We start from the raw sequence: 25,557 nt of genomic DNA on the forward strand, positions 1-25,557 counted from the left end.
CATGCTGCAGTCCACGGGGTCACGAATTGTTGGACACAACTGAGCAACTGAGCTGAACTGAACTGAGTCATGTTTCCAACCAGCATGGCCATCTTGGGCATGACATACTTAGAAGCTAACCTTCAATTTGTTTTCTTTGTTACTTAAGGAAGTTAGTGTCTACCAGTGTGTAAAAAATATATATATTTTTTAGAAAATCAAAGCATTTTTCTGCTAAAAGAATCAGAAGGTTGTGAAATACATTTGGGAAACCCTGTGATCAAACAGACCAAGACTAAAAGAGCAATGTATACATTAATGGAAAGGTTTTAGTGGTAAGGCTGCAGACAACAGTGGGACATATAAAACTTTCAGTTATATGGCCTGGGGATTTTAAAAAGCCATTAATTGCTCAACATAAAAAGAATGTATATTTACCAAAACAAACAAAAAAACCAATGGTATATATATAGAGAGAGAGAGTTTTGGTCTGCTCAGCATCTACCCCCCTTTCCTCTGGAAAGCAGTCTTCTGCTGCCAGTGCATGTTGTGAAGATGAGTCTGCACTTCCCACTGCTCTACAACAAGGGTCCCAGTTTAATAAAATCAGTCATGCCTGATTCATTGCTGATGTTTCACTGAACCATCCAGAGCAGTTATGAGGGCTTCCATGCACAGTTGGGAACTGCGTATACCATACAAGATGCCCAGCTGTGGGAGTGAGTGTGGGCTAAAAGTCCAGGGTTCACTCAAGCCATTTAGATGGCTTTCATCATTCAGAGGTAAAGACCCTGATGCTGGGAAAGATTAAAGGCTTTTTTTGTTTCCACACAAAAGCATCATCTACTCATCAAGCATAGGGCTATGTCCACTCTCAGGCAGTACCTTTCTCCAAACTGTCTGCCCAATCTGTCTACCTTTTTTTTATTCATACAAAGGTACAGCATAGGATAGCCTATAAATGCTTATGCAGTAAATTCTAATAAAAGGACCTGAGTGCTGAATGGCACTTGACACACCATTTAGTTCAACCCTCAATACATTAATAGCAGATGAAGAATATGAAGTTCAAGGGAGCTAAATGGCATGCCCAATGCTGTCTACTTAACTAGTAACTGATCTGGAATCAGAACACACATGCACTTGAACTTCAATTCAACAAAAAAAATTTTTTTAACAAGTCTATAAAATTTAAACCACAGTCTCTGTCCTTTTTCCAAACAGAGTGAGCTTTCCTCTATTTACAAAGACTAAATTCAGAGGAGGGTACTCATTTTTATAAGTTGCTTTGGAATCCTGAATTCATCATCATCAAGCCGCATATGTTCTGACATATGACAAAACTGAATGCAGAAATAAGATTCAGATGCTAGGGAGAGTGAATTCACTGTATTTTCTTAATGAAAAATGAATGAGACAATTAAAAGGCTACTACATAGTCTTTCAATCAAGTACAGTTCAATTTTAAAGAATTCTACATTTACAGGGAAGGGGCCAGTTCTCCTGAGTTGCCAAATTCCAACAGCTACTACATTTTAATGCGCTGAGCACATACATTGATCACATACCTTCACAACGGAGGTGATGTTACAGTGGATGAGGCTCTGTAATAAATAATCACAATCATGATTTAGCTGGATCATTTGAGAAATTCTCTTGAGAAATATTCAATGCTAAAGAACCACAAAGTGGACAAAAGTGTGTGCCTAAATTGTTGTATCATTTAGTCTGCAAACTACACTCCAAGTTGATATTCAGCAACAATGCACTAGAACTGGGGAAAATCTGACAACTATACTATGCGTCTCCAAGAACATGATCTTGAATAGAAGTCAATTAAGAGTTTCCTTGAAAATTTAGGGAGGAATATGGACACTGTTTCTCAAAGGGAGATGGTCAATTTCCAGCTAAAGAAAGGGAGGTTGGTAAATGTGGGTCTAGAAGACACTAACATAAAGATTTGGAGAAGGCCATGGCACCCCACTCCAGTACTCTTGCCTAGAAAATCCCATGGACGGAGGAGCCTGGTAGGCTTCAGTCCATGGGGTCGCTAGAGTCGGACACGACTAAGCGACTTCACTTTCACTGTTCACTTTCAGGCATTGGAGAAGGAAATGGCAACCCACTCCAGTGTTCTTGCCTGGAGAATCCCAGGGACGGAGGAGCCTGGTGGGCTGCCGTCCATGGGGTCACACAGAGTTGGACACGACTGAAGCGACTTAGCAGTAGCAACATAAAGATTATTAAGATGAATGGTTGTATAATATAAGGTAGAGGTTCTGGGCTCCAGAAGCCAGATAAAGAAACTACCAGAATCACCCAAGACACACAAAGAAGGAAAGAGGGACAGACACATAGACAAGTACAAATGTAGACATAAATAAAGAAAAGCAGGAATGGAGTGAGCTTAATGAAAAGACACACAGACTTATGCCAGAAACAGGAACATGGAGTTAGACATGTGGCCAGAAGAGGTTTGGTGAGGAGGTTCAGCAGTGTCCAAGCAATCTGGCATTATTCGTCCATGCAGTACACTGGGGCTTACATGGAACCTTTAGGAATACTTGCAAGATTGGGGAATAGAAGCATCATAGCCTGTTCAAAATTGGTATAACCCTTTGATTTCAAAGGGCAAAGCCTGGAGAAGAGTCAAAATACACTGCCTTCAAAGACTGTTAATGCATAATAAATTTACTCAAGACCAACAATGACAGTCATGGGTCTGAGTTAAGCTTGTTGAACTTACAACACCCTCAGCCACAAAGTCTGTATTATGGACTTCCCTCACACTGAAAGTTGAGTGAATCTTATGACCTTGAAAGGCAAAGAAAGCCAAAGAGCTGGCTTTCTCCCAATGAATCCAGAGCTATGAATTTGTTAGGCAGCATTACTTCCCTTATAAAGCACAGTATAGAGCCCCCAAAAGACTGGGACAAGTGAATTTTGATGTGTGGAGAAGAGGGAAGATGTTCTTTTCCTAGAGATAGTCCAGAACAGTGATACCCTTCACTATGTATCAAGTACTCACGTGAGTACTTGAAAGGGACACCTCCAGTCATCCACCTGCATTGCAGAATTTTGACCACACTCCCATCACCCCTTCCCAGCCCTGGTATTACCCAGCTGGGGGCTCAGGACTGGGGGAGAGGAAAACATCCACAGAACAGTACAAGCCTACCTGGATGTCATCTGACGTGTTAAGGAAATGGCTTGGGAGAAGGTTTGGAAGCATTCCAACATTGTTGACTGACCAAGAAAGGCAAAACGAAAAGATATCAGAAGAGTCCATGTCAAATGTCTATTGAAAGCCTTAAAAATTGTCATATTCAACCCAGAAATTCTTCTCTTGAGAAGTTTTCCAAGAAAGCATGTACAAAAAGACTATATAAAAGGCTGTTCACTGCAACATAATTCAATAACAGTGAGGAAACTGGAAGGGAAAAAATTGTGGTCCAATAATATAATGCAGATAAAATGAACCATGGTACAGCCATATGGTGGGATGCAATGCAGTCATTCAAAACTATGACTGCTCAGAGTTTTAAAAACCTGGGAGAACATTTGTAATGTATAATTTTTTTAAATGTTGCAAAACCGTATGTAAGTTTAATCCTCATTTTGAAAATATGCATGTATGTATCTGGAAAAATATGTACCAAGATGCCATCTCAGGCTGTTAAAGATTTTAAGGAACTCATAATTCTTTTATGTGTTCATCTGCTCTTTCTAGTTTTCCTAGAGTACATTTTACATTATTATTAGTAAACATGTAATTATTTTGAAAATCAAATCCTCCTTCTCTCTACAATACATTGTACTGTGTATGCGCTCACAAAACAGATCATCTATAAATTATCACAGAAAAAAAAATTGGCTCTTATTTCCCAGATGAGAAACTCTATCCTCATATAACCATACTGACTCACTACTTCATGAATCAATCACGGCAATGTTGGTTTACTAAACTAATTCCATTAGACCAAAGTTTCCCTCTTCCTGTCAAATGTCAACCTTCAGTGAAAGAAAAATATTTTAATACTAGGAAATATGGTTGGGAAGATTGAAATTATGTAGGTTTGCTACATTCCAAAACCATATACAAATTAGTTAATCCAGTAATGCCTTTTGTAGAACTGAACTTTAATATTTGGTTTAATGCTACAGCTTACAGTCATGGGTTAAATTTAAGCTACTACTGAATAATCAAGTCTCACTAAGATCATTATTTCACTGACTTATTTCGACAAGCTTTGCATTATTGCAATTTACTTACCTAAAATTCCAATTTCTAAGCCTTTAAGTTTTTCTTTAATATAGTCATAGATGTCATCTTTGGCAAAATCTGCTTGTATTATCTTCACAGTACTTCCTATCGTCAGCTCTGCATCAGAGACAATAGTTATTTTTCAATGAACAGGTGTCTAAATCCCCCTCTTGTCCTTATTCCCCTAATATTCCCTGAGTATTACCTAAACAGAACAGACTCTTAAGAACACAAGCCCATCATCTTAATTAGAAACAAGAAATAACCTCAGATAAATGCTGGAATGTGTTAAAGGATTTGTGAATGATGGTTTCTGTGTGATTCTAAGAGTCACTGCAGTGACAAGTAAAGGCATTATAACAGATTTAATACAATAGTTCTCAAAGCAAGGCCCGCAGACCATAGCATCAGCATCACTGGTAACTTGTTAGAAATAAAATCTCAGGCTCCACCCAGACCTGCTGAACCAGGAAACCCTGGGAGTGGGCCTGGTGATCTGTTTTCACACGCACTGGGGGTGACTGTGGTGCATGCTCAAGTTTCAGACCCGTGGGCTGAGGGCTGTTAGAGCAAAGTGTGAGCCTTGTCCTCAGTGAGTATCCGGTCCTCTCCACGTACACTCAGAAACCCTTCGCATTTGTCCAACACTTTAGCATTTACAAAACATTTACACGCACAGTATATTTTTTTAATATTCTCAAGAATGAGGTAGGCATTGTCTCCACTTTCTGCAGGAGAAAATTAAGGCTCTAAGAAGCTTACTAGCTTGACCAAGGGCACCCACACCCTGCTCCGTCCAAGTTCAATCTTCTTTCCACTGGTCTATGTGAACTTGCCTTCTGCTGGAGCTTTTTCTTAGATATAAAAACTGCAGGCAGATTTCACTAGCTGCTGCCCACTCAGCTTTGGAGTTAGACCCAATATTTCTGGGGCAAGTGATCTTAAGGCATAGCCTGGGGACACTTCAAAGACACTACTTGTTTTTCAAAAAGACAATAAAAAGTGCACATTAAGGAAAATACTGAAGAATGTCCTAGTCCTGGTCAAAGTTATTTCAGATATCCAGTCAGAGAACAAAAGCAGAATTCACTGGTTCAAGGGCACTGAGCCTCCTCATTGTGAGTGTTCAGACACATACTCCCCCACGGTCTTCTCTTATTCAAATTTGTCCCAGGGAAATAAGACTGTCTGCAGACAGCCTGCTATGGTCTTCATGAGTCTTCATAGTTAAAGACTCATTCCTTTGCATTGAGTTTATTAATCACTAAGTTAATAGTTAATTATTCAAATTCAAATGCTCAGAAGGGGATATGATGATCATTATTGACTAAAAACACTTCAGAGTGGATCATCAAAATAAAATATTATAATATAAATCCTACCTTTTAGGGTTGTATAGTGACAACCCTCACACCATACATAGCAGCCCTGAATTAAATCTTTTTTTTTTTTTAATCTAACAACTAGCAGTGAGCATTGTCTCTCATCCCTCTGCAAGGAGCACCGCACAGACATAGGAAGTCCCTGCTTTCGAAGGAAGTAACTGAAGCATTCAGACAGCTGAGGCCTCTGGATGAGGGGATCTGATTCTAGAGACAGACCCTAGACACAAGAAAGGAGTGGACCTATTTGTGGGGTGAACGTGTTTCTGCTTCATGAAGCCCAAAGAATCACTGATGAACTAAAGTGAGCTCAAGCCACTTATGTCCTGCACTTAACTTTGTAAACTGGGCTCCCCAAAGGAGGCTTGTACCCCAGGCACCAGAGAGCAAATGTAGGGATGCTGACAGATGCCTCTGCAGGCAGGATGTGAGCAGACCTGGCTAGTGGGCTCCACAAACATCTCCCTTATTTCTTGGAGTCACTCACCAATCTCCGCAGCAATGGCCTGTAGTTTTTCCAGTGTCCGGCTGATAAGCACGACATTGAATCCCTGTCTTGCTAACTGATGGTAGGGATGGGAAAACCAAAAGAGAGATGATAAGCAGACAAGGAAGGCTTGTTATATTAAAGTGAGTTGGGGCATCACCCATTTGGTCATAGGGTGATATGCTTGATCTTCCTAAGTTTAAATGTGCACAATGTGACAGTGGCTTCTAGGCTAAGTAAAACAGCCACACTGGGCCAGGCTGAACGTGACGTAATACCAGTAGTTTCTTTGTGTATGTTTATTATACACCAGGGCTTCCCTCGTGGTCAGCAGTAAGAATCCACCTATAACGCAGGAGACGCAGGTTCAGTCCCTGAGTTGGGAAGATGCCCTGGAGCAGGACACGGCAACCTACTCGAGTATTCTTGCCTGGAGAATCCCACGGACAGAGGAGCCTGGAGGGCTACAGACCACAGGGTCTCAAAGAGTCGGAAAAGACGGAAGCAACTGAGCACACATTACATGCCAGGAACTATTATTCTAAGTGCTTTTCTGTACAGATCCACAATCTGAATGCCCTCTACCTGAAGCATTTATGATCAGATGTGTGTTGGAATTCAGAATTTGGAGGATTTCATACTATAATTTATGTAACAAGGTCTAGGGCAGCAACCTATAATTTAAAAAAAATTCTGCAGCAACTTTTGAGCTGGCTTCTATTCACAAGGACGTTCTTTTGTGGTTCTCTTCACTCAGGCACAGTCATGGACCTGAGCCCTCTCTTTCTGCTCTCTGGCTCCCAACAGGATAGAAAATGAAATAGGGAACTGGAGAGTAAATGGATGTTTTCCTGAGATCACAAGGAACTCTCTTCAGAATGGACAGTGCCTTGACTCACAGGGGCAGAGCAACAATGTGCAGAAGCAGCGTACATTAATATGGCCCAGAGGACACCTGTGCTGGGCGGCCACAGACAGGCCCAGACTCCTCACACGTAAAAAATGCTACAGGTGAGGAAAGACAGAGTTTTGCCTGAAGAAAAACGGGAAAACCAACGTTCATCTGGAGTGAAACAGACAACATCTGAGTTAGTGACAGAGGACTTACAGAGTCCTGTCGCAAGCCCACAGGTGCAAGGCTGCACACGAAGGCCACAGAGGCAGAGCCCAGAACCAAGGTCATTTCCAGAAATGATTGAGCCCCTTTGTAACCGCTGCCAAAAGCCCCCGATCCTTATTGGCCAGTTCCTGACCCCGTATTAGGCAAAAATGCCCACCCTGCTGCTCACGCTAAAGTGCCCTAATCAATCACTTAATGCTACCCTTCCAGCAAGAATTTTCTTTGTCTTGAGGCTCCAAAAATTGGCTACTAACCCATGAAGAGTCATCTTTCCCTGGTCTGTCAGGAAGTCGGCCTGGTGTATTTGCAGCCTCCCTCACTATCTATTCCCTCACTATCTATTCAGAAGTATCTATTCACTCAGAACTATCTATTCAGAAGTATCAATTCATTCAGAACTATCTGTTCAGAAGTATCTGTTACTTCTGTGGGCTCTCCCTTGAGCCAATCCACTGGTCTAATAGCTTCCTGTGGACTCTCCCCTGGTCTGTTAGGTCAGCCCTCTGTGCTTGCAGCACCTTCATTATCTCTACTCTTTGTTCTTAATAAACTCACTCCTTTCTGAAATACTGTCTGGAAATTCTTTTCCAACCCAAGCTCAGACTATGGAGACATGGCTCAATGAACTGAAATCCTTCTTAATGTTTTTAATTAAACAAAACTGTTACAATTTTAAACCTTGGTAAAATACACATGACATAAAATTTGCCGTCCTAACAACTATATGGAATGTTTCACAAATTTGCCTGTCATCCTTGCACAGGGCCCATGCTAATCTTCTCTGCATCGCTCAGTATTAGCGTGTGTGCTGCCAAAGCAAACACTATGCCAAATTTTAACAAGTTATACTATTAAAACACTTAAGCTGAATTGAGGACTTTACCATATAGTCTCCAATAGCCAGTATTCAAGCCTGTGGTCTCAGAATCACCTAGGAAGACATCAAACAAACAAACAAACAACACAATTCCCACCAAAACCATCCAGTTAACAATCTCTTAGGGCAGTGGCCAAAGCATGTGCAGCATCCTGCTCATTCCAGGCCCATACCCAGCCATGCTGCCAGGGCCACCCAGCAGGTGCTGAAGAAGCAAGGGGACTGGAGATGCAACCAGGCTGCAATCTTCTCCCCTCGACAGGCAGCCCCAGAGTCTGGGCCTGCGCAGCAAGAAGCACCTGCTGCCCCTGCCGCAGCCATCTGCTGCTGGAACCCCCTGGCAGGGCCTTGAGACCCCAGGGCCTGCTCAGCCCTCAGACTGGGCCAGAGCCTGGACAGGCAGGCTGAGTGTGGCCTGCCCTCGAGAGACGCAGTGGGATGTGCCTCTTTAAAAGAACCAAACATATCTAGATCCCCAGACCCAAAGGCATGGAGGAGGCTCACTTCATCAAGGACATAAGGCAGTATGACTCCAAGAACCACAGGACTGCGCTGATCTGTGCCAAGCGGTCCCAGTGTGCAGCCTTCTCAGGCCCACCCTACAGAGAAGGCTGTGGGTCAGTGACCTGAGGGTGGGCAGCCAGGAGCAGACGCATCCCTCCAGCGGCTCTTCTGAGACAGTCTTCCAGTTGGGGGCAAATGGAGAGGTTGTGCCTTACGTCAAGTTCCTGTACTCCACCAACACCCTAGTCACACTCAAGACAGACAGCCCTGGTCCAGCGTCCCCTCACTCTGCCGGCTCAGATCTAGGGGACAACTCGGGGATGCCCTGTAGTACAACCCCAACCTCCTGGATGACTCTTGGGCCCTGTGGCAAGCACAAGTGCCGTCTTTATGTCCATCTGCTACATCACCACAGTGATAGGGTACGTGAAGCCCCCCAACCTCAAGAAGGACATGAGCAAAACTTTCCCAGAGAAGTCCCTGCACATCGAGCTAACGCTAAGCAAAATTAGAACTTTAAAACCAGAAATGCAGAGCCTGTCCAGGAAGTGTGGTTTGGAGCCATGACGGTGTCCATGTCTACCTGTACTTGGAGAAGTTGGTCTTGCAGGGTGAGCTCAACAAGCAGAACTGCAGGCTCTGCACCAAGACCAGCAGCGACCTCCTCAAGTGTGACATGGAGCAGCTCATCAACAAGTTAAAAGAAAGGTTTCAATTCAACAGATGCAATCTAACTGGGTTTGAGTTCATGGTGCTCGTGGTCTTGGAACTTGTTCTCCACCTTCCCAAGAACCAAGTGTTACCTCATTATGGATGCTTCACTGGAGCTTCCCTGGTAGCTCAGCTGGTAAAGAATCCGCCTGCAATGCAGGAGACCCTGGTTCGATTCCTGGATTGGGATGATCCACTGGAGAAAGGATAGGCTACTCACTCCAGTATTCTTGGGCTTCCCTGGTGGCTCAGTTGATAAAAATCTGCCTGCAATGTGGGAGACCTGGGTTCGACCACTGGGTTGGGAAGATCCCCTGGAGAATGGAACAGCTACCCACACCAGTCTCTGGCCTGGAGAATGCCATGGACTGTATACTCCATGAGGTCACAGTCAGACACTACTGAACGACTTTCACTTTCACTTTCTTTCATGCAGCAGTTCTAGCCCTGCCGGCCTCCATGGCGCTCCTGGCACTTCATGAGTCCGAAGGTGGGCTTCTGCTATCTTTAGTTTGCTGTTGATCCTCCTCTCTAACTTTCTCCATATACATGTTCCCATACGTACATACAGAAGTAGAAGTTTGTTTTGTGGGGTTTCTTTTTTTCACACTTTATAAGTGGCATTCTATGTGTATGTGCTAAGTCACTTCAGTTGTGTCTGACTCTTTGCGACCTTATGGACTGTTGCCCACCAGGCTTCTCTGTCCATGGGATTTCCCAGGCAAGAATACTGGAGTGGGTTGCCATGTCCTTCTCCAGGGAATTTCTCCTGTACGACGAACTTATTCAGTTATACATATATATACATTCCTTTTTAAATATTATTTTCCATTATGGTTTATCACAGAATATTTTATTTGTTTTTCTCTTTTTGTGACTGGTTTATTTTACTAAGCATGTCATCAAGATTCATCCACATTGTAGAGTATGTCAGAATTTCCTTCCTTTTCAAGGCTCAGAAGTACTGTGTTATATGCCTATATCACATTTTGTTTATTCGCGCATCATCAATGAACCTTTAAGTGCATCTTTTTTGAAAAATTTTCCCACTGTGTTTATATTTTTAATTTTTATTGGGGTATAGTTGATTTACAATGTGTGTTAGTTTCTGCTGTACAGCAGAGTGGATGAGTTATCCGTTCCTTTTTTAGATTCTTTTCCCATATAGGTCATGACAGAGTGTTAAGTAGACTTCCCTGTGCAATATAGCAGGTTCTTATTAGTTCTCGATTTTATATATATTATTGTGTATATGTCAATCCCAATCTCCCCTTGTAACCATAAGTTTGTTTTCTACAACTGTGACACTATTTCTGTTTCGTAAATAAGTTCATGTGTACCATTTCTTCTAGATTCCACATATAATCGATATCATATGATATTTGTCTTTCTGTCTGACTTCACTCAGTATGACAATTTCTAGGTTCATCCATATTGCTGCAAATGGCATTATTTCATTCTGTTTTATGGTGGAGTAATATTCTGTTGCGTATGTCCCCATCAACAGAGGAATGGATAAGGAAGATGCGGTACACATCAGAGAACACTGAATGTAGCTCTCTGTACTATACAGTGGGACCTTCTTGTTTATCCATTCTCTATATAAAAGCTAATATCTGCTAACCCCAACCTCCTAGTGCATCCCTTTCTAATCCTCTCCCCCTTGCCAACGTCCAGCCTGTTGTGTTTCGTAGAAAATTTCATTTATGTCATATTGACTTACTTCACTTGGTATGATAATCTCTAGTTTCATCTATGTTGCTGCAAATGGCATTATCTAGTTCTTTTTCTGGCTGAGTAGTATTCCACTGTGTGTATGCACACATCTTCTTTATCTGTTCATCTGTCAATGGACATTTAGGTTGCTTCCATACATTGGGTATTGTGAATAGCACTGCTATGAACATAGGCGTACATTTATCTTTTTGAATTACAGGTTTGTCTAGATATAACCAGAACATACCTTTTGCCCATTCCACTCTTTCAGTTTTCATTTTCTTATCAATTTGTAGGAGTTTTATTTTTATATATTCTTGGTATTAATTATTCGCCTAATCTCAAGGATATAAATACATTTTCTTATAACCCTTTGTAGTTTGTTGATTTTTGTTGCTGTTGTTTATTTTTTGAGAATAGTGTGAGGTTGAAATCATCCAGTATTATTTTTTTTTCAAAATGGGTGGCTAATTGTCTTGGCAACATTTTTCTATTCATCCATTTTTTTCCTGATTTGAAATACTTAGTTGCATGCCCAGTTCTCATATGTATGTGGGTCTGTCTTTGACCTGTTTGTTCTGTTGCACTGGACTGTTTCTTACTTCCTATGTCAGTGTCACTTCTGATCGTCTTATAATAGGCTTTGATACCTTGTGTCTGATATCAAGGAAGTGGATTGCCATTTCCTTCTCCAATGTATGAAAGTGAAAACTGAAAGTGAAGTCGTTCAGTCGTGCCTGACTCTTAGCGACCCCATGGACTACAGCCCACCAGGCTCCTCCTTCCATGGGATTTTCCAGGCAAGAGTGCTGGAGTGGGGTGCCATTGCCTCCTCCAGAGGAAGTCTCTACATTTGTTATTTTCTTTCAAAATGTTATTGTGTTTTCTTCTTTGTTTAATTTACCAAGTAAATGATAAAATTGTATTTTTTATGTATTATATTGAAATTAGATGGTGATTGCAACCATGAAATTAAAAGACGCTTACTCCTTGGAAGGAAAGTTATGACCAACCTAGATAGCATATTCAAAAGCAGAGACATTACTTTGCCAACAAAGGTCGGTCTAGTCAAGGCTGTTTTTCCAGTGGTCGTGTATGGATGTGAGAGTTGGACTGTGAAGAAAGCTGAGCGCCGAAGAGTTGATGCTTTTGAACTGTGGTGTTGGAGAAGACTCTTGAGAGTCCCTTGGACTGCAAGGAGATCCAACCAGTTCATCCTAAAGGAGATCAGTCCTGGGTGTTCATTGGAAGGACTGATGCTGAAGCTGAAACTCCAATACTTTGGCCACCTCATGCGAAGAGTTGACTCATTTGAAAAGACTCTGATGCTGGGAGGGATTGGGGGCAGGAGGAGAAGGGGATGACAGAGGATGAGATGGCTGGATGCATCACCGACTCGATAGACATGAGTTTGGGTGAACTCTGGGAGTTGGTGATGGACAGGGAGGCCTGGTGTGCTGCAATTCATGGGGTCGCAAAGCTCGGACACAAGTGAGTGACGGAACTGAACTGAACTGAAGGAGAACGTTATATCTTGTTAGAAATCAGTTATCTCGTCCATAACATGCTATTTATTCAGATCTTCTGCATTCTTCTAAAACTTTTAGAAGTTTCTTCATAAAAATCTTGGGCATTTCTTGTTAGTTTGCATTAGTTAGGATAACTTAAGCTTCTATAACAAATAACTCCAAAATTTCAGTGGCTTCACACAATGCAGTTTGGTTTTTATCTTATATAACAGATTCTATTACACATAATTCTTTAGGACCCACAACTGAGAAAGGCATTGCCACCTTTAACTTTAGGTTTCCAAGGTTGCCCTGGCTGTTGACATCCAGCCAGTGAGAGGATTGAAAGAGGGTAGAGAAGACACAACTCTTCCCTTAACCTCCTTGACCAAGTGACACACATCGTTTCTACTTGATTTCACTGGCCAAATGTCACAAAACTCCAGCTAGATGTAAGGGAGTCTGGGAAATTCCCTGGCTGGATAGCTGCCTTCCAGCTACACCTTTATACAATGGAAGAATACGGAACTGGGGGACACTTAGCTGTTCCAGCCATCAATATCTTATGTGGCCATTGTGAATTAAATTATTATGAATAACTAAATTGGGTCAATTTATATAATGGAATACGAAACAATACTGAAAATGAATGAACCAAGTTCTACACACACAAGCATGAATGAATTTTAAAAAGCACAGTATTGATCAGAAGCAGAAACAGATTCCAAAAGACATATGAATCAATTTACATTAAGTTCAAATTAAGTAATGCAGCCAAATGTACTGGGAGACACACACATGCTACAGAACTTTTTTAGAGTAAGGGAATTATTAACACAATGTTCATGATAGTGTTACATCTATGGGGGTGAGGGAGGGGAAACACAAAGGCATGACATGTGCCTGTATGACAAGCTTCAAGGGAACTGGGGAGGCTGTATTTCTTAAGCTTGGTGATAAGGGATACTGCACTCATTTTAATTTTTATTTTTGTAATCACATTCAGACATTATATGAAGAAGGAAATGGCAACCCACCCACCCCAGTATTCTTGCCTGGAGAATTCCATGGACTGAGGAGCCTGGCAAGCTACAGTCCATGGGGTCACAAAGAGTCAGACACAACTGAGCGACTTTTGCTTATTCATTATATACATTCTTGTCTGGTACACCTCCTTCCACACACACACACATGAACACAGCCACAACATAATTGCACACTATTCAACATACAGTGAATTTAGGATATTCAAAGCCTGAATCAGAAATTATAGGGTTGAAGTCAAGCCACACAGGAACAGAGAAATGAAGCCAAGAAAATATAAAGATAATTAAAAGCTGCTGCTTTCATTTAAGGCAAGATGAAAGCAAATACGCTTACAGTGCAGCTGGAGTAATTTAGACTAGAATAATTTAGACATTAGGAAGAAGAAATTCCTTGCTGAAACAGCATAAGACACCATCATATATTGCCAGTACATGTAGGATAATATTCAAGAATAGAGAAAAGCAGTTGTTTTTCTTGGGTTGGGCTGAGCCAAGGGATTTTAATCGAAGAGGCAACTCTGTGCCATTACCTGTATCTGCCGGGATCACTGTCCTGAGAAGAATTCTAACAGCTTGTCTGACACACTGGAGCTTGTAGCATTTTTATCATCCCAGATGTTGGGGGGTGGCACTAGAACTGCCCAGGTATGAAGAAATTAACCAGACAATCTTTAGTCATATATTTTGCTTCTAGCACTCTGTGCACATTAATAGCCAAGAATGCATGTTTACATATATTAGAGTGATGAAAAGTAAATCTTATAATGTTTAAATATATATTACATATATTATACGTATATAAATATTAAAATTTATAGTAGTAGAGGGTCAGTTAAAATTGGTTCAATAGTATAGAGGACAATCTGGCACTCATATCCAGTACTTGAGTGCACACACCCATTGATCCAGCAATCTTTCTGATAGGGATGTATTCTTGGATATATGTAGGTTTATTTTCAAAGATGTGTCTTGAAACATTATTGCAAATACAAAAATAAAAGACAAGCCCATCCCAATAAAAGAAACATAGTACATTGCTGGGATAGGATAACCTGAAATGATTAAAAGGAATGAAGGCCATCTGTTTGCCTTTGCTATGGCAAGATCTCCCTGTTACATTATTAAATGAACAAGCAAAGTTTAAACAAGGGTTTATGGTTGTGGGACACAGGATCCCAATTGTGCTCATGTGGAAAAAAGGTAAACATATAGGTGTAATTTCTGCTAAGAGACTGCTAGGGGGCCAGTAAAACTTGCCCCCCTCTTCTTCCCAGGTATGTGACTAGATGACACTCCTGGTCTTTCTTCTGGTTACAGGACTGAGTACTGTCAATGGGCTCCAGGACACAGACATGCTTATGACCCAGCTCCAATCTTGAAGAGTAGCACAGAGGCTTACAGGATAGATGAAGAGGCAAGACAGAAGGAACTAGACAGAGCCACTTGCCACTCAGGAAAGTCTCTGGATTGTTATGCTGAAATTACTCTGTACTATCAACCTCCATATCAACATGTAAGTATGGATATAGCCATGGTTTTCCTTTACCTTTTCTGAAAGGAACCTCAAGATATTGTGAACGCTGGTGACCTGTACAGAGAAGGGCCAGGTAAGGGCAGGAGTGAGGAGAGTCCTTTATTTCTCGTTCTATGCCTTTCTGTGCTGCTTGAGTTTTCTAATTTTATACCAGTATTACTTTATCTTTAATAGGAATTATCTGGGCAAATAGATAACGACCTTTTCTCTCTTTTCTTCCTTACACTTCTTTGAATTAAAAACAAAAACATTCTATGAAGACCTACAAGACCTTCTAGAACTAACACCCAAAAAAGATGTCCTTTTCATTACAGGGGACTGGAATGCAAAAGTAGGAAGTCAAGAAATACCTGGATTAGCAGGCAAATTTGGCCTTGGAATACAGAATGAAGCAGGGGAAAGGCTAATAGAGTTTTGCCAAGAGAATGCACTGGTCAGAGCAAACACCGTCTTCCAACAACACAAGAGAAGACTCTACACATGGACATCAACAGATGGTCAACACCAAAATCAGATTGATTATATTCTTTGCAGCCAAAGATGGAAACGCTTCATACAGTCAGCAAAAACAAGACCGAGAGATGACTGTGGCACAGATCATGAACTCCTTATTGCCAAATTCAGGCTTAAATTGAAGAAAGTAGGGAAAACCACTAGACCATTCAGGTATGACCTAAATCAATCCCTTATGATTATACAGTAGAAGTGACAAATAGATTGGAGGGATTAGATCTGATAGAAAGAGAGCCTGAAGGACTATGGATGGAGGTTTGTGACACTGTACAGGAGGCAGGGATCGAGACCATCCCCAGGGAAAACAAACGCAAAAAGGCAAAATGGTTGTCTGAGGAGGCCTTACAAATAGCTGTGAATAGAAGAGAAGCAAAAGGCAAAGGAGAAAAGGAAAGATATAAACATCTGAATGCAGAGTTCCAAAGAATAGCAAGGAGAGATAAGAAAGCCTTCCTCAATGATCAATGCAAAGAAATAGAGGAAAATGATAGAATGGGAAAGACTAGAGATCTCTTCAAGAAAATTAGAGCTACCAAGGGAACATTTCATGCAAAGATGGGCTCAATAAAGGACAGAAACAGTATGGACCTAAAACAGAAGCAGGAGATATTAAGAAGAGGTGGAAACAATACACAGAAGAACTACACAAAAAAGAAGATCTTCATGACCCAGATAATCACGATGGTGTGATCACCAACCTAGAGCCAGACATCCTGGAATGTGAAGTCAAGTGGGCCTTAGGAAGCATCACTATGAACAAAGCTAGTGAAAGAGATGGAATTCCAATTGATCTATTTTAAATCCTAAAAGATGATGCTGTGAAAGTGCTGCACTCAATATGCCAGCAAATTTGGAAAACTGAGCAGTGGCCACAAGATTCTAAAAGGTCAGTTTTCATTCCAATTCCAAAGAAAGGCAATGCCAGAAAATGCTCAAACTACCACATAATTGCCCTCATCTCACATGCTAGTAAAGTAATGCTCAAAATTCTCCAAGCCAGGTTTCAACAGTATATGAACCATGAACTTTCAGATGTTCAAGCTGGATTTAGAAAAGGCAGAGGAACCAGAGATCGAATTGCCAACATCCATTGGAACATTGAAAAAGCAAGAGAGTTCCAGAAAATCATCTACTTCTGTTTATTGACTATGCCAAAAGCCTTTGACTATGTGGATCACCACAACTGTGGAAAATTCTTCAAGAGATGGGAATACCAGAGCACCTGATCTGCCTCTTGAGAAATCTGTATGCAGGTCAGGAAGCAAGAGTGAGAACTGGACATGGAACAACAGACTGGTTCCAAATAGGGAAAGGAGTACATCAAGGCTGTATTTTGTCACCCTGCTTATTTAACTTATATGCAGAGTACATCATGAGAAACGCTGGGCTAGATGAAGAACTAGTTGGAATCAAGATTGCCAGGAAAACATCAGTAACCTCAGATATGCAGATGACACCACCCTTATGGCAGAAAGTAAAGAAGAATTAAAGAGCCTCTTGATGAAAGTGAAAGAGGAGACTGAAAAAGTTGGCTTAATGCTCAACATTCAGAAGACTAAGATCATGGCATCTGGTCCTATCACTTCATGGCAAATAGATGGGGAAACAGTGGAAACAGTGACAGACTTTATTTTGGGGGGCTCCAAAATCACTGCAGATGGTGACTGCAGCCATGAAATTAAAAGATGCTTGCTCCTTAGAAAGAAAGTTATGACCAACCTAGGCAGCATATTAAAAAGCAGAAACATAACTTTGCCAACAAAGGTCCATCTAGTCAAGGCTATGGTTTTTCCAGTAGTCATGTACGGATGTGAGAATTGGACTATAAAGAAAGCTGAGCACCAAATAATTGATGCTTTTGAACTGTGGAGTTGGAGAAGACTCTTGAGAGTCCCTTGGACAGCATGGAGATCCAACCAGTCCATCCTAAAGGAAATCAGTCCTGAATGTTCATTGAAAGGGCTGATGTTGAAGCTGAAGCTCCAAAACTTTGGCCACCTGATGTGAAGAACTGACTCATTTGAAAAGACCCTGATGTTGAGAAAGATTGAAGGCAGGAGGAGAAATGTACGACAGAGGATGAGATGACTGGATGGCATCACTGACTCAATGGCCATGAATTTGAGTAAACTCCAGTTATTGGCAATAGACAGGGAAGCCTGGCATGCTGCAGTCCATGGGGTTGCAAAGAGTCAGAAACGACTGAATGACTGAACTGAACTGACATAAACATGATCGGCCATCAGGAAAGTGCAACTCTAAAGCATGATGATATGTTACTGCACAGCTCTCAGAACGGCTAAAATAAAGAAAAAAAAATAACAACACCAAATGCTGCTGAGAATGCTGAGAAAATGGACCACTCACACAGTGCTGTTGAGAATGGTACAATCAATCTGGGAAATAGTTTGGCAATTTCTTAAAAAACTAAACATGCAGCTACCATGCTGTGCTGTCCTTAATCACTCGGTTGTATCCCACTCTTTATGACCCCACAGGCTGTAGCCTGGCCAGGCTCCTCTGTCCATGGGGATTCTACCATACCAGCTGGCAATTGCACTCCTGAGTGTTTATTTCAGAAAAAAATAGCCTTATGTTCACACAAAACTTACACATAAATGTTTATAGAAGCTTTATTTGTGTTGCCAAAATACAGAAACAACTTAAATGTCCTTCAATGGATGAATGGTTAAACAGACTGTGTAACCTCCATACCATGGAATTCTACTTAGTACTGAAAAGGAACAGAATATTGGGACACCCTGGATTAATCTGTAGAAAATTATGCTGGGCAGAAAAAAACCAATTCAAAAAGGCTACAAAGCATATGATTCCATTTATATAGCATTCTTTAAAAGACCATGTTATAGAACTGGAGACCAGATAAGCATTTGCCACAGGTTAAGAAGGAAGTAAGAGACACAGAGAACATATTCATGATTGCCAGCGGGGTGGAGAGGTGGGGGAGGAAAGGATTTGGAGTTTGGGATTAGCAGATACAAACTATTTTGTTATCAGCTGGATAAACAACAAGGTCCTATTGTAGCACAGGAAACTATATTCAATATCCTGTTATAAGCCATAATGAAAAGAATATGAAAAAGAATATATATAACTGATCATTTTACTATGCAGCAAAAATTAACACATCATAAATCAATTATACTTAAAGAAAGAAATAATGAAAGAAGGAAGGAAGGCAGGAGAAAGAAAGAGGGGAGGTGGGGGTATTTATAAAACAGCCACACAAGGGCTCCTTATGATGATGGAAATATTCTGTATCTTGACTGTATTGATGTTGATACTGTGACTTATATGATAACTTTGCAAGATTGGGTAAAGGGTACATGGGATCTCTTTGTATTCTTTCTTACAGCTACTTATGAGTCTATAAATATCTCAAAATGCCTGGTGGGCTGCAGTCCATGGGGTCTCGAAGACTCAGACATGACTGAGTGACTTCACTTTCATGCATTGGAGAAGGAAATGGCAACCCACTCCAGTGTTGTTGCCTGGAGAATCCCAGGGATGGGGGAGCCTGGTGGGCTACCGTCTATGGGGTCGCACAGAATCGGACACGACTGAAGTGACTTAGCAGCAAAAGGTTAGTTTAAAAAAAAAAGTTAAAGGAGAACTAAATAAATACAGGAAAATTAGGTAACAGTGCATATGCTCCCTAAGCACTGGGCAGAGCTGACTAGAACTCTGAATGACTGGAACCCTGCTGCTGCTACTGCTGCTGCTGCTAAGTCGCTTCAGTCGTGTCCGACTCTGTGTGACCCCATAGACCAGCCCACCAGGCTCCCCCGTCCCTGGAATTCTCCAGGCAAGAACACTGGAGTGGGTTGCCATTTCCTTCTCCAATGCATGAAAGTGAAAAGTGAAAGTGAAGTCACTCAGTCGTGTCTGACTCCCAGAGACCCCATGGACTGCAGTCTACCAGGCTCCTCTGTCCGTGGGATTTTCCAGGCAAGAGTACTGGAGTGGGGTGCCATTGCCTTCTCCAGACTGGAACCCTGGGAGGCATTAAATATGCCTATTGACCTAACCTACTTGATTGTTCACAATCACTGGGTTTTCTTGTAGTCTCCAGTGATTAGAGGTAGATTTTGGCTACAGATCTCCCTGCTGCCCAACAACTACCCAGCAGATGATGTGTTGCAAAATGCAAACAAGTCTAAGACCAAATCCTACCAATAACGAATTCTGTCAGTAAGCAGCCATCAAAGCAATTATGAACCTGTTCTCATAGCTTAGTGGAGTCCCAGCCATCTGTCCCTTAGGCACTCTGTGAAGGCTCATCCCAGGTAGATACGATCATGTTCTGGGGGCGGGGTGCAGTCAAACTTCTGGCAGGGTTAGGTGACCGAATCCTCCACTCTCAGGACACGGGGCCAAATCCATTCAAGGTCAAGAACACCACTCTGCCCTGCTCATAGACACCACATCCTTGTTCACAGAGGGCGAAAGTGCCTGTGCAACACTTCTAGCAAATCCACACATCTTGGAAGATACTTCCTCAGGAAAACTATCGATAACCTTTCTTAGGCTAAGGGGCAAACTCTCTAATGAAAGTCAGGTTAGCTGAAGCACAGATGTTGATGAAGTCTGATTTAGCATCTTTAAAAATTAGCTGAAACCTGAATTTAGCCAAAGTCTTGGCAAAAACAGCACACTCTCTGGGTAACTTGCAGACAGTTTAATAAAAGGCTGATTTACAAAGTGTGAGTAGTGTGTGGAAAACCCACGATATTCTGGAGCTATTAACAACAGCAGCTGTGAACCTGAAAGGGTTGGGGGATGAACGGATACCAGAACCAGAGGGTGGAGAGGGCTGCTCAACAGAGCTACGGCCTTCAGCAGAGGGACACAGCCTTCCCTGACCCACAGAAAGAGAGCAGAAAGAAACCCAGCTTCATGTTCCTGACTCCCTCTTACCTATTGCCAGTGTCTCCCAACCCCCACAAACCCTGCTGAAACCAGAGATCAACTGAGGTGCTTGGTGCAGGTCAGCCTCCTGGGGCACAGAGGAGGGTGAAGAAGAGCAGAGAGTGAATCCTGAGGGGGCAAGTAGAAGAAACTCAACACACACCACCTTGGACATTATCTTCAACTGTTAACGCACAGCAGAAACGTGCACTCACTAATCTTATATACAAGTTTACCGTACAACCCAGTGATTCCATTCCTAGGTAATCTACCCAAGAGAAATGGAAATATATGTCCATGCAAAACAGCACATAAGAGTATTCGCAGCAGCATATTATATACCTCCCAAGAGGGAACAACCCACATATTCATCAGTTAATAAATGAATAAACAAACTGTGGTGTATCCATATGATAGAATATTATTCTGCAATAAAAACTGAAGAACCACTGACACGTGCTACAACATGGATGAACCTCAAAAATACTCTGAAGGAAATCAGACCCAAACGACTGCATAGTGTGTGGTGGTATTTGTATGAAATGTTCAGAAAAGATGAGCAGCAGCCTAGGACTAGGGGTAGGAATGGGGGATTAACCATGGCCAGTTGTCAGTGATCTCACTAGGGTCATTAGGATGATGGACATATGCTAAAACTGGATAGTGATGATGGTGAACTCTTTGGCCAATTTACTAAAAGTTATTGTACTGTACATTTAGGTAAATTTTATGGTATGTGAATTATACCTCAAGAAACTTTTTAAACTTACAGACTCACATATATATCATATTATGCATGCTGAAGTATTTTAAAGCAAATTATACTCAGTATAACGCTGATCTTCAGTCATAAAGTATTATTACAAGTCCCACCCCTGGCCTGGAATCTGTATAGTGAGGTTTCACTTTGTAAAAAGACATATATATAATTAGGGGTGATATTCTGGGTTCAATCCCTGAGCCAGGAAGAACCCCTGGAGAAGGGAAAGGCTATCGCTCCAGTATTCTTGCCAGGATAATTCCATGGACAGAGGAGACTGGCAGGCTATAGTCCATGGGGTCGAAAAGTCAGACATGACTGAGTGACTAACACCTTCCCTTTTTTTTTTCATTCTGCATCTGTCGTTTCTTTAAATAGTTGATTTCCTAGTATATTTTTAAATGACATGCAAAGAAATTTACTCACAGGCAGTTTGGCTGGAACATAGCTATGGAAAGGAAATAAGCCACAGAAAATCTCTCAAAGACTTTTGTATCAATTTTGACTGACTTGAGATAGAGAAAGCTTCATTCAGACCAGACTGAACAGAGGAGAGGGTAGGAAGAGGGTCCCTAAGAGAAACACATTTTCAGCTGTGCCCATACCACACTTCCCTCTGAAAAACAACCACCATGGAAAAACTAAACCAAGAAGAGTGAACCCCAAGGTAAACTGGGTGATAATGATGTATCAGTGTATGTTCACTGATTGTAGCAAACTTGCCACTCTGGAGTATATATGGGGACAGGGCGTATATGTGAACTCGCTGCACCTTCTGCAAGATTCTGTGGTCAGTCTAGAACTGCTCGAAAAAGTTGTCTACTTTAAAACTCTCAAAATAAATAGAAAATTAAAAGATAAAAAAATTAAAAGTAAGAACTGTCCAATTTTAAGGCTAGTGATATCGTGAAGTCTTCTCTTTCTCTCCTGGAAAATCCCCCACCTCCCACCCTCCACCAGCCCTCATTTTCAGTCTGGGAATCTAGCAAAGCATGGCTAAAAATTAAGCACCTTCGTCTCACAATTCACTTCATCAGCCTCCTGGAAAGGAAACTGTTCATTAAATGGAAAACAATTTGCATTTTCAGCACAAAGGACTCTCTGCCTTGTGGGCTTCCAGCCTCTCCTGAATTGTGCCATTTCTCTTACGAGCCATAGACTTTGTAAAGGTTCCCTGTGAAGTGGTCAGAGTCAGGAGGGGGGCATGGAAAACACTTGATTGTCTGGGCCAGCATTGTTTCCTTTGTCCATTTGAGCAGGGCTCAATCTTATTTCTAGAATGTCCAGGCTGACAGGCTCCATATATGGGTTTTACTGCCCCCTGCTTCAGGGAGTTAAGCCCCTGAAGCACTCACTTTCCCAGAATTCCCCGCTGGGCACTGTACTAAAGAAGAATGGCTGCTGCTGTGATAAATGGGCCGTTTTCCTTCTGCTGTGTGTTAGGGCCTGGTTCAAGGAAGGTGCTTGTCACCGCTAATCTGTAACAGGTGGTGGGAACACCAGGGAAGACAGGGCTTCTTCTGTGAGGCAGTAAATAGAAAAGCTTGAATTCAGGTGCCAAAGGAACAGAAATGGTGTGAAATACAGAGTGAAGCAGAGGCTTCAGAGGTGTGAAGAGCAGGCTCATTCTTGTCCTCCTTCCTCCATGCCATCCCTCTCAACAACTTTTTTCACCTGCTTCCAGTAATGGTTGACATTCCTTTAAAAGGAGACAAAGTCTCTTTTGCTTCTCCAGTTACAAATACAGACTAGGTTAGAATGCTTCCAGAAAGATGGAGTGAAAATACTTTTCCCTATCTCTACTATGAAATGCAACTAAAACAGGCAATGTGGACATAATACATAAAATAAATATAAGAAGACTCCAAAAGAGAGTGAGAAGAGTAGCTATGGGCCTTGAGACCTGAGGAAACCAGCCATGAGTTTCCTGGGTTTTATTTTTGCCTCATATATCCCAGACTTATTGCTGGATAAGCTGGATATTCAGAAACACCAACAGATATGGACATAAAAAGTCCCAACAAGAGTCTGCTGTCTCTAACAAAAAGACTAGAAAACGGGCACGCTAGCAAGGCTGAAAACTTTAGAAAATAACTGCTTTACTGCAGGCAAACAACTCAAATATATATATATATATATATATATATATATGCATATAAGCTTCTACTGCCACCCTCGCCTCCAAAGGTTGAGGGGGGAGCTGACACTTCCACCCTGGGAAGGCTGCCCTAACAAGGATTCCAACCCCTGCCATGTTGGCATCAGATAAGTCTGAGCAGGATGCCAGGACTTTCATCCCAGCCATCCTACCCCTCATGTCAGCTGAGACTTGAGCTTCCACTTCTACCTGATAGTGCCAGAGCACCCCCTCAGCTCTCTCCCCTCTTCCTTCCCCTGGAATGATGACAGAGGAAGCCTAGTGGATATTCAGGACTTATACCATCACCGCAGTAACAGTGAGACCACTGCCTCCAAGCACCACTTGTGGAGAGCAGTAAGGACGCACTCTTTCCCCCCAAAATCCAGAGTGGCCTTTGAGGAGCCAGAACTCCTACCCATATCCAGCAACTGCCAGTGGAGGCCAAGTGGAAAACCTGGGCTCCTATTTCACCTGATAGAAAAATGTCAGCACCCTCTCCTCCCCATTCTGAAGCAATGGCCATACACATCTAAATAGGAAAGTTTAAATATGATCCAGAGTCTCACAACTTAAAACCAAAAATATCCAAGATTCAATAAAAAAAAAAACAAAAAAACACACCAAGAAGATCTCGGTTTGAGTAAGATAAAAGCAATCAACAAATACCAACATTGAGATGACATAGATATTAGAATTATCTGGTTAGAATTTCTAAAAAGCTGCCATAAAAACACTTCAGAGAGCAATCACAAACCTAAGTAAAACAAAAGAAAAATAGAATGTTTCAGCAAATAAAGATAAAAAGAATCAAATGGAAATTTTAGAACTGAAAAGTACAGGAAGTGAAATTAAAAAATCAATGGGCTCAATAGCAGAATGGAGAGACCAAGGAAAGAATCCATGAACTTAAAGATAAAACAATAGGAATTATCCAATCTAAACAGTGGAGAAGGAAATGGCAATCCACTCCAGTATTCTTGCCTGGAGAATCCCATGGACAGAGGAGCCTGGCGGGCTATAGTACATGGGGTCACAAGACTCAGACATGACTGAGCAACTAAACTGCAATCTAAAGAGAGAAAAAATACACTGAAAAAAATGCACAGCATCTCAGAGACCTACAAGGAAGGACTATAAGAAAAATCTCACATTGTGTCACCGGAGTCCCAGAAGAAAAAAAGGCAGAAGGAATATATGCAGAAAGTATAAATGAAAAATTCTCAAATCTGTGAAAATGTATAAACTTACAGATTCAAGAGGCTAACTGAATCTCAAAGAAGATAAACTCAAATAAACCCGCACCAAGAAACATAACTAAACTCCTGAAAACTGAACACAAAGAAAAATGTGTTGAAGACAATGAAAGAGAAACAACACTTGACCTATGAGAAAAATTATTTGAATGACATGAAACTCACCAGAAACCATACAGGCCAGAAGGAAGAGGCACAACATTTTCCAAGTGCTGAAAGGAAAGGATTGTCAACTATAAATCCTATATTCAGCGAAATTATCCTTCTGGAATGAAGGGGAAATTGATACATTCTATGATGAAGAAAAACAATGAGAATGTGCCACCAGCAGAACTACTATAAAAGAATAGCTACAGGAACTTCTCTAAATAGATAGGAAATTAGAAAAGAAAAAATCTTGGAACATCAGGGAAGAATAAACAATAAAAAGAGTAAAAATATGGTAAATACCACACATTTTCTTTCTCAAAAAAAAAAAAAAGCAAGATATGGGAGAGAAAAGGCAGCTTATACATTCAATAATAACAGTGGCTAAACTTGGAGAGCTTACTCTCTGCAAAGCATTTTGCCCACCTCATCCATATAACTTTTACAAAAGCCCAGATGGAATTAGCATCTCCTCCAGTTTATTGATGTGGAAATTCTGCAGTAAGCATATTGAGGCAGAGTTTGAACAGACAGTGATCTAATTAATTTTCAACCTCAAATTCTTAGCTATTACAATCCATAGTATTCCAGACTCTGAACTGCTTTCCTTGAAGCAGCATTTAGCAGGGAGACAAGAACAGGTTCTCTGGAAGAGAGAAAATCTTGCATGAAAGAAAGATCACAGAA

General features: G+C 41.4%; 1 protein-coding gene, 1 non-coding gene and 1 pseudogene across 4 annotated transcripts in view; 1 reads left to right on the forward strand and 2 right to left on the reverse strand.

The window, feature by feature from the left end:
- HSD17B3 (hydroxysteroid 17-beta dehydrogenase 3) overlaps window positions 1-25,557 on the reverse strand; it is a 67,646-nt gene that overhangs the window by 21,545 nt on the left and 20,544 nt on the right. For all 3 annotated transcript variants that reach the window (XM_059889254.1, NM_001076439.2, XM_059889253.1), the window contains 4 exon segments: window positions 6,113-6,188; window positions 4,253-4,360; window positions 3,158-3,225; window positions 1,548-1,583 (listed from right to left, as the gene is read on the reverse strand). In XM_059889254.1, the coding sequence (XP_059745237.1) occupies window positions 1,548-1,583; window positions 3,158-3,225; window positions 4,253-4,360; window positions 6,113-6,188 (288 nt within the window).
- Window positions 7,951-8,056, reverse strand: LOC112447897 (U6 spliceosomal RNA). The gene has a single exon (XR_003036169.1). It is a non-coding gene; the product is annotated as a U6 spliceosomal RNA (small nuclear RNA).
- LOC112447862 (CDK5 and ABL1 enzyme substrate 2-like) lies at window positions 8,548-23,945 on the forward strand (annotated as a pseudogene).

The sequence above is a fragment of the Bos taurus genome, chromosome 8, assembly GCF_002263795.3.
Source record: "Bos taurus isolate L1 Dominette 01449 registration number 42190680 breed Hereford chromosome 8, ARS-UCD2.0, whole genome shotgun sequence".
Classification (NCBI taxonomy): domain Eukaryota; kingdom Metazoa; phylum Chordata; class Mammalia; order Artiodactyla; family Bovidae; genus Bos; species Bos taurus.